General features: G+C 38.5%; 1 protein-coding gene across 1 annotated transcript in view; it reads left to right on the top strand.

Annotated features, from left to right (window-relative positions):
- Positions 1–14,783, top strand: part of LOC115219219 (monoacylglycerol lipase ABHD2) — an 88,314-nt gene that overhangs the window by 41,276 nt on the left and 32,255 nt on the right. The window contains exon 2 of the mRNA XM_029789352.2: positions 11,996–12,171. Within this exon, the coding sequence (XP_029645212.1) occupies positions 11,996–12,171 (176 nt within the window). The remainder of the gene's footprint in view (positions 1–11,995; positions 12,172–14,783) is intronic.

The raw sequence follows: 14,783 nt of genomic DNA, 5'->3' as shown, positions 1-14,783 counted from the left end.
ACCTGGTCTGACAACCAGGTAAACAGCGAACAACATTTCGTGTTTGAGTTGTACCATTTGATTCAACAGAACTGGTTCTGTCCACTTCAGTACTTCTGTAGTGGTTAATTGGGAAGAAGCAATTCCATATAGCTGTGAAAACAATTGCTCCACTGCTAAACAAAACAAGACGAGAGGAAAAAATAAGACAAACCATCCTAGCTATTGGGTTACCAACATAAAAGGAAATGGAAAATGAATGGGAAGCAATAAAAATTAATATATAAATAAAATAAAATAAAACTGGTAATTAATGATTCTCATTGAAAAGAGCTCTAATAGTAATTAACACAATGGTTTATAATCCATTAGTAACGAGGACAGACAGAAATTTGTATGGGAAACGCTACATTCAATTGTGTTCATTTTCATTAAATTCAAAAGGAAAGAGCCTCTCTTGACATACTTGCTCAACCTGCTAGAAATAGCAGCTAAATCTTCGAATCATGCTCTGTTGATTTGGAAATGAATACATTGGACAACCTGGGTCTTGATGCATTCATCATCATCACCATCATTTAGCATCCACCAATTCATGCTTGCTGCCTTTTGTATCGCAAACCTTCATCTGTATGCAAGGTAATATTTCAGGTGGTGAGCTTTCAGAGCCATTGGCACACCTGGCAAAATGCTAAGCAGCATTTCATTTGTCTTCACATTCTCAGATCAAATTCTACCAAGGTCAGCTTTACCTTTCATCCGCTCGGAGTTGATAAACTAAATAAATACCAGTTGAGCACTTGGGTTGATGTAATCAACTTACCCTCTCCCTGAAATTGCTGGCCTTGTGCCAAAATCAATATTTGAAATCAGTATTTCACCATGACCAAACTCAGAAGACAGAAATAAATGACCCCTCCACCACCACCACCACCACAATTGTATAGAGACAACTCGCAACTCTTGTAACTATCACAAAATGTCAAGGAATGAAAATAGTAACACATGATTACATACGCACACACACATACAGTCTCACACACACACACACAATGGACTTCAGATTTCTCACAGTTTCTGTTTACCAAACCCACTCGCAAAGCTGTAATAGAAGGCACTCGCCCAAGGTACCATACAGTGGAATTGAGCCCAGGACCATATGGCTGGGAACCAAACTACTTACCACATAGCCACACACACACACACATATTAAAAGCATGAAGACCTCCTTTGGTCATGAATGACCATGGGGTTGCACCTAGAAAATTTCCCTCTGAGGCATAAGTTTGGGTAAGGTTGTTTAAGGAAGAACACCAGTCATCCATGTATACCAGCCTCCCCTCTCCACGCCACCAATGTTATCCAAAGGAATGGCAAAGGCTGATACAGCTTGGCATCAGTGACGTTGCAATTCATTTCTACAGCTGAGTGAATGGGAACAACATGAAATAAAGTGTCTTGCTCAAGAACCCAACACAACTCAGTCCGGGGACCAAACTCACTACTTCATGATTGTGAATCTGATGCTCTAACCACTAAGCCATGTGCCTTCACACACACACACTTAATTATGTATGTGTATGTGTGTGTGTCTTTGTGTTTATCCCCCACCACTGATTCACAACCAGTGTTGGTTTGTTTACATTCACGTAACTTAGTGGTTTGGCAAAAAAAAAAAACAGCTGTAAGAATAAGAACCAGCCTTAAAGAAGATATAAGTACTGGGGTCAATTTGTTTGACCAACACTTCAATGTAGTACACCAGCATGGCCAAAGATCAATGAATGGGACAAATAAAAGATCAAAAAATATGACCCCCTTTCCTCTACTGAAAACATCATTTCATGTAACCTTGGTTACATTTTTAACAATGGTTATGTCATATGCTTGTGTATATACAAACACCTTAGTGATATAAAGGTCAAAAGATAGGCTGCATTGCAGCGATGTAATTAAAACTCGACTTTACTGTTGTTGTTGTTTTTTAATTTGAGCATGAAATGAGAAAAGTGATCTTATTACCAAGTACCATGTGGGTTATTACATGTTTTTTTTTTTTGTTTTGCCATGTGGTTGTGTGGTAAGAAGCTTGATTCCCAACCACATGGTGTTGGGCTCAGTCACACTGTGTGGCGTCTTGAGCAAGTGTCTTCTACTATAGCTTCAGGCCGACCAAAACCTTGTGTATGGTTTTGGTAGATGGAAACTGAAAAAAGCTCATTGTAGAACATTGGGGTCAATGTCTGAAACCTTTACATATATATATATATATATATATATATATATATATATTGTTTGTTCTTTCTTGAGCTACGCCTGGCTCATAAGGGCCAGTTTTCCGGTTTCCTTTGCGTGTAGGTTCCCCACCTGGATGGGACGCCGATCCTTCGCAGTTGAGCTGCAAGTTGCAGGAGGAAAGAGTGGTCTAGTGGTTAGAGCAGTGGACTCACGGTCGAGGGATCGCAGGTTCGAATCTCAGACCAGGCGATGTGTGTGTTTATGAGCGAAACACCTAAGCTCCACGCGGCTCCAGCAGAAGGTAATGGTGAATTTCTGCTGACTCTTTCGCCATATACAAGAGATTACGGCAGCGTTACTGGAAATTAATTGTTATCGCCATATTAATATGGCAGTGTTATAGATATAAGACTAAAGCTGTCGCTGATTAGCTCCATGAGGCCATCGCCTTAAGCTAGCTATTTGACACACAAACTGTGTCCATTATAACCTTCGAACAAGGGAGGTCAGCCGCTTCACACTGCCAGTCAGACAGCTACAGACGCGTTTCAGGGTATTTGCCCTTTATCAATGTAGCTGAGGCTGACTTTGCCATTCATTGTTTCGAGGTTGATAAAATAAGTACCAGTTGAACATTAGGGCCGATACAATAGATTTGATCCCTCTCACAAACCTGCTAGCTTTGTACAAAAATCTGAAACACACTCAAACACATTATATATATATATAAATCTATTGTATCGGCCCTAATGTTCAACTGGTACTTATTTTATCAACCTCGAAACAACGAATGGCAAAGTCAGCCTCAGCCGAATTTGAATGCCGCTAAGCATTTCACCTGGCATTGCTAATGATTCTGCCAGCTCACTGCCTTTATAAGCATATATATCATGTGTATGTTTTTGTCCCCCACCCTTGCTTGACAAGCAGTGTTGACTTCTTTGCACCCCTGTAATCCAGTGGTTCAGCAAAAAACATTGATAAATCAATACTGGGATTGATTCTTTCAAGCAAACCTTTCAATGGGTGCAGTCCAATGACTCAAACCGGTAAAAGGCAAAAGACGTGAGGTTAGTTTCGAAAGTTTTACATTTCTATTATTAGCAAATGAGACTAAGTTAAGTATGATGTCAGTCACATGACTGCTCGCTACTTACTGCCACTTAGACATAGATCTACAAAGGTCAAAAGATAGACCACGTCTAACAGAGTCTCCTCCTCCTACACACACACACACACACACACATACACCTTTTTGTGTCTGGGAGAGTAAGATCATATAAACGAAATCCCTTGTGGGTCGATCTACTTACGTTTTAATATATAAAGGTAGTTTTTGGGTGAGCATTTCATTTGCGTTAATATCATGTGGGAGTACTAAGTTGCATGTGACATAAGCTATCAAGCAGACAGCCACATGTACAGTGTCATACATGTGACTGAGCGCATGTGTGAACCACGTGTAAAGATTTGACTTATCACAGATGTGGTGAGATGTAAGTAGTGAAGGGAAGTACTAGACACACGCAGTGAAGAGAACTATCTAAAATGTTTTTGTTTTTTTCTCTTCTTCTGCTTCCTCATGTCAAACCAATTTATTCCACTTTTGAATTATTTATACATATATGTCAGCACAGGAACAGGCATAGCTGTGTGGTTAAGAAGTTTGCTTCCCAGCCACATGGTATTGGGTTCAATCCCACTGTGTGGTGTCTTGGATAAGTGTCTTTTAAAGCTCCAGGTCAACGGAAGCATTGTGAGTGGATTTGGTAGGTGGAAAATGAAAGAAGTCCATCCAGTGTGTGTGTGTTTGTGTGTGTGTATGTATGTGTGTGTGTGTTTTGTGTGTGTTTGTGTTTTTTTTTTGTGTGTGTGTGTATGATTTTGTGTGTTTTGTGTGTGTGTCTTACTCTTTCTTTGCCTCGGTATTACTTGATAGTTGTAAATGTATATTAGCATCATGTAGGCAGTGACTTTCATTTCCAATGTGTGAAAACACATCTGGTTGTTGGGAAATATCACCTTACTTGAAAACAGGTGGGTTTTGGTAACGGTGGGGGGCATCCAACCATATAAAATCCACCTCAACAAATTCAATCTGCAATACCCTTGCAAGCATAGAAAAGAGGACATTAAAATGAGTATATAAAATGAGTATATAAAAGTACACTTGATAGTTAGCACCTCAGAGAGGTAGTGTTGGCTTTCTTCTGTCACTTTACCTCTCACTGACATTAGCTATTAAACACACACACACATATTTGTGTGTGTGTGTGGCATCTAATGTCTCAGAGAGAGAGAGAGAAAGAGAGAGAAAATTATGATAACTTTACCTCAAACCATCCCATCACCAGAGAAAAAATGTGGTTAATAAATAAGTATAGAACTTGTCTCTATATATTCAGTCATGCTGTGAAAATAGGTCTCAATGGAGACTTTTTGACAACTTGGGACAAAAGATTAAACTAACTGGTTTCATTGTTAATTTATAATTCATGAAGATCTGCTTGAAGATAGAGAGAGGTAAGGAGATTTTGATGAATTATAAAATAACAAGGAAGGCACCGAGTTTGATCTTTATCCCAAGGTATTAAAATTATCCTCCTGAGAACTAAATTTCAAAGCAAAACTAGATACATACAGACATAGGTCTGTATATTTATTTATTCATAACCCATACTGTATTTGTCCTCTACTAATTTAATATGATACAGGTGAGCTCAAATATGCTTGATATCAAGTCAACTGATGGATGTACAATAAAGATACCGACGATCTAAAGTATTCTAGACACAACCATCTCATTTTAAAGTGATGTATTGAGTTGTCCGGAAAGTTTGTGCCGATTTATAGTAGCTTACCTTTCGACTTATTTTAGAACATGGTGGAGTCCATAAAATAGGATTTGACTACACCTCCATTTAGAGCACAGTTTAAGCTATCTTTTCGTGGAAGAAGGTTTATGTTCCTATAACCTGTGTTAATTCTGTAACCCTTTAAAATGGAAGATAAAGAAGTTCATTTTCAGCACTTTATGATTTGGGAACCAGACAAAAATTGCTGCAGCTCGGCTGGGATGTGTTACCCCACCCTCCATATTCACCAGATATTGCTCCTTCGGATTTCCACTTATTCAGGTCTCTGCAGAATAGTCTTAATGGTAAAAATTTCAATTCCTTGGATGACGTAAAAAGATACCTTGATGAATTCTTTGCTATGAAACCACCTCAATTCTGGGAAGAGGGTATTTTGAAGTTAAAGGAAATATAGAGATGCATTGTGCAACAAAATGGTTCATATTTGATTGATTAAAAATGTAATGGCAAGTAGTTATTGACCTTTTTCTTTCCTTTAAAAATCAGCACAAACTTTCCAGACAACCCAATAGAAGAATATGTTATCTAGTGTGTCCTTCCCATATAAATATTCCTTTATTGACTCATGTGTGTGTCTATTTCTGTGTGGTAGTTGTTAGAATTATTGGCACCCTGTCAGTTACGATGATGAAAGTTCTAGTTGATATAATCAATGGAACAGCCTGTTCATGAAATTAAAGGTGCAAGTGGCTGAGCACTCCACAGACCTGTGTACACCCTTAATGTAGTTATTAAGGAGATCCAGCATGATACAGATTGTAACAAGGCTGGCCTTTTGAAATACAGATACCACTCATTTTTACCAGCAAACTGAACTGGAGTAGCATGAAATGTAGTGTTTTGCTGAAGAACACAATGCACTACTGGGAATTGAACTCCCGGCTTTATGATCATGAGCCAAGTACCCTTACCACTAAGCCACATGTGTACGCAGTTATTAGAATATATTTCGACATTTACAATGAGTAGCATTGTTGCTTTCTTTGTTGCCTGTTTGACCACCAGATAGGCTTGGTCACTAATTCAAGTAGAAAGCAGAACCATTAGCCAAAGAATAAGAAAATAAATTACAATTCTTAATGCAACTGTCTTGGACTGATTGGCAAATGCTTTTTCAGTAGGAAATGGTTGCTGTCAGTATTTCTAAACCCTTCCTTCCCTCCCTCTTTACTCTCCACCTCACCTGCTCTCCTAATGTTCTCAACTCCCTTAGTAACATTTTCTCTTATCATTCTCTCTGTCTCACCCCCCGCCCCATACACTCTCTTTTTCTCAGTACCTGGACAAGAGAAAAGATATCTATCTCACATAAAGCTACACTTGTAAAGCTCTATATACTTAACAGGTCGCCATCTCCATACCACTGTTGCTAAGGTGACCGTACTTGTTTAAAGTGTGTAAACTTCAAGGAACAGGCATTGAAATGAGATGACAATGATGGTGGTGGTGGTGTTGGTAATTACAACAATGATTATGATGATGATGGTAAGAGCAATGATGATGATAATGGTGATACCTGTGATATTGATGTTGTGATGGTAGTACTGATAAGGTGATTGTAATGATAAATTGTGTTGGTTTGATGGTAATGTAGGTGAGTCAATTATTTGTGATAATGACAGCAGCAATCACAAAGATGGCATTCAGGTTTCTGTGGAGCAGTGTTTCCAAAATAAAACCAAATACAGAATAGAAAGCAAAATGCTCTACCAAACGTTTTATCCAAAGAAGTACAATCCTCAAGGCCAGGTTCTCCCCAAAAGTTTGAGAGCACAGGCCAATTTGTGTAAAAGCCATTCTGACACTTCACTTCAGCGCAAACTACAAGATTGGACCACCATTGAAGCAATCACCATAACAAAATGACTGACATTTAACATACATGATAGGTGCAGGTGTGGCTGTGTAGCACCTGAGGTAAATGTCTTCTACTATAGCTCTGGACTGGATAAAGCTTGTGAATGGATTTGGTAGACAGAGCTGGCAGAAATGTTAGCATGCCAGGTGAAATACTTTGTGGTATTTTGTTCACAGCTGTGTTGTGAGTTCAAATTCTGCTGAGGTCGACTTTGCCTTTCATCCTTTCGGGGTCGATAAATTAAGTACCAGTTATGCACTGGGGTCGATGTAATCAACTTAATCCATTTGTCTGTCCTTGTTTGTCCCCTCTATATTTAACCCCTTGTGGGCTATAAAAAATTTTTTAAAAATAATTATTAAAAAAATAAGAAACTGAAGGAAGCTTGCCATCAGTGTGTGCATGCCTGTGTCTGCATGTGTGCACATGTGTGTGTGTGTAGTAATGCACAGGCATGTGTGATTAAGAAGCTTGCTTCCCAATCATGTAGTCTTGGGTTCAGTCCCACTGTGCAGCACCTTGGACAAGTGCAAGGCCAACCAAAGCCTTGTAAGTGAATTTGTTATCAGCAACTGAAGGAAGCCTGTTGTCTGCGTGTTTGTTTGTGTGTACCCTTACTCTTGTCAACACACCATGTGATCATACAAGCAAGGTTGTTCGTTTCCAGCTTTCCATAAGAAACATGTCTTGCCTTGGGGGAATTATTGCCTTACTTGGAAACAGGTGAAGGTTAGCAAGACAAAAGGGAATTTGGTTGTAGAGTAGGATAAAAGACCCCTTTGGTCATGAATGACTATGGTATTACACCTAGAAAGTTACCCTCTATGGCACAGGTCCAGGCGAGGTTGTTTATGGAAGACCAGCAGTTACCCATGCATACCAGCCTCTCTTCACACCATTGATGTTATCCAATACAGTTTGGCACCACCACACCATTGATGTTATCCAATACAGCTTGGCACCAGTGATGTCACAACTCATTTCTATAGATGAGTGAACTGGAACAATGTGAAATAAAGTGTCTTACTCAAGAACACAACACAGCCCGGTTTGAGAATTGAACCCATTACTCATGATTGTGAACCTGGTGTTCTAACCACTGAGCCATGTGCCCTTCATCTGCCTCGTGCAAGCATGGAAAAGTGGATTGGTAAACTGACATTGATAATGGTGGTAGTGATGTTCATGATGATGGTGATGTTGATGAGGATATTTTAGATGAGCCACTTGTTATATGCAGAAACCAATCATTTACACCAAAAAAAAAAAAACCCCAAGAGACAAAGAAAAGATGAAAAGCTGTACAAATATGTTCAGACATGCTCACACATAAGTACATAGCAACAACAGCTCCTTTTAGCTATGGTAGCTATAGCGATAGTTATAGAGAAAATTTTCCTTTTTGTTTTCATTCACTGACATTTTGCTTAATATTGGGTCAAATTTTTCTTCAAATTATGTAAAAGACTGGTATGTAATGTAATAAGATACAGGTACATATTTGAATGTTGCCCCACTATGCCTGATGATGTGAACTATGGTTACGAAATACAAGTATGGTGAAGTATTAGATCTCAATATCTTTTAGTATCTAATTACATTCTTGTATTTCTATATAATGTTAAAGTTCATACCTTAACCCTTTCATTACCAAACTGGCTGAAACGGGCTCTGGCTCTAAGTACAAATGTCTTGTTTTCATAAGTTCTGAAATAAAATCTTCCACCAAACCTTAGTCACAATTTATGTTCGTAACACTAGCAGAATGGTAACTAAGTTATTTTACTAAATTCTTTGTTATATTTAAAATAATTGAAGGAAACGCAGAGCATCTCAAAATAAATATGTTAACGAAAGGGTTAAATATTGTGAAAACAGTCCATTGTAACACAAATGTTTTTGAGTTATGTACAAGATCCTTTACGTAAAATAACTTCCAGTATATTTCTGAGTCCTGGAACCCAGAAAACTGGTCAGCCTCGGGCTGACCAAAGCCTTGTGAGTGGATTTAGTAGATGGAAACTGAAAGAAGCCTGTTGTATATATGTATATATATATATATATATATATATATATACGTATGTGTGTATATGTTTGTGTGTCAAGGACAGACAAAGGGATTAAGTTGATTACATCGACCCCAGTGCGTAACTGGTACTTAATTTATCGACGCCAAAAGGATAAAAGGCAAAGTCAACCATGGCAGAATTTGAGCCCAGAATGTAACAGCAGACAAAATATGGCTACGTATTTCGCCCGGCGTGCTAACGTTTCTGCCAGCTCGCCGCCTTTCAGTTTCATTCTATCAAATCCACTCGCACAGCTTTAATCAGCTTGGAGCTGTAGTAGACACTTGCTCTAGGTGCAGTGTAATGGGACTGAACCTGAGACCATGTGATTGCCAGGCAAGCTTCTTAACCACACAACTTCTGTACCTGCCATACTTGAAAAAGACCAGACAAGATGGGCACAGTTGGAATGTTTTTGATCATAAGTCTATTTGAGGCCAGACAGGAAGGTTTAAAAAAATTTTTTTTTTTATCTTAAGCAAGCTAAACAGGGTTATAATCTAGAACATGTCTAAATCTGTTTTAGTTTCTAGGTTATCAACAAATATTTGATACACTTCCTACCCTATCTTCCTCACTTTTGCTACTGTACTTTTTATGCTTACATGCCCCCCCTGCAATATTTGGGTTGCCTCATTTCTTTGTGATAGCTCTTTCTTTAAATCTACTTTTCTTTGTTGGTGGTGGTGGTGGTGGGTGTGTAGTAATGGGGTGAGGCTGTGTAGGTGAGCACACGTGTTCATATGAAAAACATGTACCCCACAAGCAGTAAAACATCTCACATACACACTTTGCTCAAACTCCACTCATGCTCCACTCAAGCTTCACTTAAACACTGTGCCACTCTTGCTCCATGTCACACACTTATCTCCATGCTACTCACACTCATCTCCACACCATTTGTACTCTACACTGCCCACACTCCATGCCACTTTCACTCACTCACTCCACTCCACTCACAATGAGAGCAGTACTACTTGATTGCTCAACCTCTCAGAAATAGCTACCAAATATCCAATAAAACACAACCAACTGTGTTAAATAAGGAAAGGTCACATTGGATATTATAGTCCTAGATACCCTTACACCCCTAAAATAAGTTAGCATAGCCATGGCTGGAATATCATTGATCATAGGTTTATTGGGTCAAGTCTGATCTAGAGTTCAACTCCAGTCGGTCAATGAGATAATGGGATTGGCTTTAGCTAGTGTGTTTGTGTCTCCTGAGGCAGGTCTTAAGTGTCCCACCCCCAGTTTCCTGTTCCCCTGCCTTTATACAGGCTTATACAGCAAAGCCAAAAGCACTGCCCCTAAACAAACAACTTTGCTTGTATGATGATGATGCTTATTTACACCCATCAGGATGTGATGTCTAGACAAGAGTATACATACACACACACTTATACACCACACACACACATATATAAGAGTATACAAACATGCACACACACACTTATACACCGCACATACACACACACACACATATATTGTCATTATCACCATCATTTAACATCCAACTTCGACACTGGCATGGATTGGGCAGTTTGACAGGAGCTGGAAAGTCAAAGGACTGCACCATGCTCCACGGTCTCTGGCTTGGCATGGTTTTTACAGCTGGATGCCTTTCCTAATGCCAACCACTTTACAGTGTGTGTGTATGTGCGTGTAACTTCTATAGGAGATATATAATCAGGGCAAATTTAACTATTTCTCTGTAGATTTAAAAAATGAACAGCCTTAATCGATTTTCGAATCTTATTGAATTCTCATCAGAGGTGTTTATATCATTTTGACTAATCCCAAAGAAATGCTCAACCAATCTGTTTTTTTGTCTGTCTGTCTAGCTATCTATCTGTATATCTATCTATCTGTATATCTGTATATCTATCTATCTATCTATCTGTCTATCTGCATATCTGTATACCTGCATATCTCTCTGTATATCTGTTTGTCTGTATATCTATCTGTATATCTATCTGTATATCTGTCTGTATGTCTGTCTGTATGTCTGTCTGTCTGTCTGTCTGTCTGTCTGTCTGTCTATATATCTGTCTGTCTATCTGTCTGTCTATCTGTCTATATATCTGTCTATCTATAAATGGTTGTTTTTATGAGTTACAATAAAAACAATTTTGTATTAAAATAAAGAATTAATACTTCTTTTTGTAGATTACATATTTATACTTTTACAAGAAGAGGGTTGACAGTCACTTCAAAGTTTCAGCCTGAGGCCCGACTATCCAGCCAAGGCTAACCAGCCAAAACTTCAAAGTCATTGTCACTCCTCTTCTTGTAAATGTATGATTTATATATATATATATATAATATATATATATATATATATATATATTATATATATATATATATACTTCAGCTACGTAATTACACATGTGCTGTTGGTGATTTCTTTTCCTTCTTTGGACTTTTTGTCAGTGAACAGGTCGCGGTCTTAAAGTGATGAAAATATTTTGACAAATTAACCCTTTTGTTACTAACCCGGCCAAAACCGGCTCTGGTAAAATATCTTGTTTTCATAAGTTTTGAATTAAAATCTTCCACCAAACCTTACTCACAATTTATGTTCCTAACACCAGCTGAATGATAACTAAGTTATTTTACTAAATTCTTTGTTATATTTAAAATAAATTGAACGAAACACAAAGCATCTCAAAATAATTACAGTAATGAAAGGGTTAAACTTAAATGTTGAAGTGAATCGAAAGGCTTTTGTGTGTTTCTTAAATGGCTTACAAACACCTTCCACGCTGCAATTGTTTTCGTTTCAGCACACAATCTCAGATCAGGTCACTTGCTATGCAAGTACACCTCCGTAATTTGGACTTTTCGTTTTCTCCTTTCCATCAAAAACCATTAAATTTTATGGGGTACTCTGAATATTAAAAGGGTTAAGCTACTCTGCCCAATCTGCTTTATCTATTTATTTATTAATATATTGTTTTATTTCACTTTTCCAGTTACATCCCACTGTTACTATGGGGAAAGAACGGCCACATACAGACGTTGGTTTGTGGTGTGCGTGGGCGAAACAAAGACGTGGACAACTGGAAAGAAAGACGGGAACTAAAGATGGAAGACGGAGCAACATTGACGTTTGATGTATTCCAGCCGACGAGAGAACACCCACATGGAGGTAGTAACTGTTTTCTGTATTTTTGTGGGAGTGGTGAAGGCTTTAAATATTAGTTTGGCATACAAATATGTATTTGTTGTGTGTTGCTATTGTTTCAATTGTTTAGCCTCAGATCATAATTGTGAACGCTTGATAAAAAGCGTTCATGTTGTGACTATTTATTTTTTCTTGCCTTTTTTTTTTGTTTTTGTCTTTAGCTCATCTTGCAACCATGCAGCTCCAGGTTCATTCCCTCTACGCAGCACCTTGGGCAAGTGTCTTCTACTGTAACCCTTGGTGGCTGACAAATGCTCTTGTGAGTTAATTTGTTAGATTGAAACTATGTGGAAGCCTAACTTCTGTGTGTGTGTGTTTGTTTGTCTTTGTGCCTGTGTTTGTGTCACCCCCACTACTTGATAAGCAGTGTTGGTTTGTTTACATCTCCATAAGTTTGGCAAAAGTGACCAATAGAATAAGTACCAGACTTAAAAAGAAAAAGTGCTGGGTTCAATTTCTTCAACTAAAACCCTTCAAGGCAGTTCACCAGTATGGTTACAGTCCAATGACTGAAACAAATAAAAGGTAAAAAATTAAAGATACCATGTATAAAACTACATTATGTAATGTGTCCTTCCATTTTTTTTTTTTGTGGTGGGGAGAAATTAGGACAGTCAGACGAGATTTGAGAAATTTGGTTACTATTTCTAGAAGATCAAGTGTCCATGTAAAGACATACTGTTGGATGTATGTCTAGGTTTAATCCTTTAGCATTTAAACTGGCATATCCAACCTAAATATCCTACCCGTTTTACATTGAAACTGGCCAGATCTGGCCTTTCACATCTACCCTACAATGTCATTTTAAAATTCAATAGTCACATCATTGAAATCTTGGATCTACAAGATAAAGCATGATTAATTCAAAATTGTGTTAGATTTGACACTAATCTGAATTTTAAATAGTTAAGGCTTCTTGCTCATTGTTATTTGGTTTTGATTTTTGGCACCTTACTGTACTCAAGAAGACCTGTCCGCCACAGCAGAAATATTAAAGCAAGCTAGCAGAAACGTTAGCATGCCAGGCGAAATGCTTAGCTGTATTTTGTCTGCCACTACGTTCTGAGTTCAAATTCCGCCGAGGTCACCTTAGCCTTTCATCCTTTCGGAGTCGATTAAATAAGTACCAGTTACACACTGGGGTCGATATAATCTACTTAATCTTTTTGTCTGTCCTTGTTTGTCCCCTCTGTGTGTAGCCCCTTGTGAGCAGTAAAGAAATAGGTATTTTGTCTGCCACTAAGTTCTGAGTTCAAATTCTGCCAAGGTCGACTTTGCCTTTCATCCTTTTGGGGTTGATTAAATAAGTACCAGTTATGCACTGGGGTCGACGTAATTGACTTAATCCATTTGTCTGTCCTTATTTGTCCCCTCTGTGTGTAGCCCCTTGTGGGCAATAAAGAAATAAGAAATATTAAGGCCACTCTTCTTGGTTGAAAGGATTGGCTTGCAAGAGTTGTGTGCCAGTTTCACATAAAATGCACTCATGCCAGTGCCATGTTAAAAGTACCCAGCACACACTGTAAAGTGGTTGGCATTAGGAAGGGCATCCAGCTTTAGAAACCCAGTCAAATCAGACTAGAACTTGGTGCAGCCCTCCAGCTTGCCAGCTCTGGTCAAACAGTTCAACCCATGCCAGTATGGAAAAACGAATGTAAAAGAAGAGGAGGAGGATAAACAACAAAGGAAATTAATAATTTTCTGTTGGGTGCTAGGGGTGGGAGACAGCTTTCTTACTAGCTAGACATGACCATTGATTGACTGAAATGTATAGGCGCAGGAATGGCTGTGTGATAAGTAGCTTGCTTACCAACCACATGGTTCCGGGTTCAGTCCCACTGCGTGGCACCTTGGGCAAATGTCTTCTACTATTGCCTCGGGGCCGACCAAAACCTTGTGAGTGGATTTGGTAGAAGGAAACTGAAAGAAGCCCGCCGTATATATGTATATATATATATATATGTGTGTGCGTGTATGTTTGTGTATCTATGTTTGTCCCCCAAGCATTGCTTGACAACCGATGCTGGTGTGTTTAATGTCCCCGTCACTTAGTGGTTCGGCAAAAGAGACCTATAGAATAAGTACTGGGCTTACAAAGAATAAGTCCCGGGGTCGAGTTGCTCGACTAAAGGTGGTGCTCCAGCATGGCCGCAGTCAACTGACTGAAACAAGTAAAAGAGTAAAAGAGGTGATGGGGAGAATTTGTGAGAAATATTATGAGTTAGTGTAACGGTGTATTTTTGTATTTACCTTCACATACTGTTACCTGTCATTCAAAACATATGGCTCTTATTTCGTCAAAATAATTGGATGTTATTGTTTTTGTATTTGGTTTGCGAAATTCTTGACGTAAACTAGTGCACTGAAACAAATTTTGTTGTACCTTGGTGAGTCATTATGCTAGTGATTTGATGCTGGCTTGGAATAGAATGGGCACGTCATTGATGAGGTCATGAATGGCAACAAAAGGATTTTGATAAATGGATTGATTAACTGAATGATTAATCAAACAATTGGTTAGTTAGTTAGTTAAAAGCTAACCAATTGACTAAAAGAAGTGAAATAGAACCTGTGTG

Source organism: Octopus sinensis, linkage group LG14 (genome assembly GCF_006345805.1).
Source record: "Octopus sinensis linkage group LG14, ASM634580v1, whole genome shotgun sequence".
NCBI classification, from domain to species: domain Eukaryota; kingdom Metazoa; phylum Mollusca; class Cephalopoda; order Octopoda; family Octopodidae; genus Octopus; species Octopus sinensis.
Note: the sequence above shows the minus strand (reverse complement) of the source record. Positions and strands in the feature narration are given on the sequence as shown.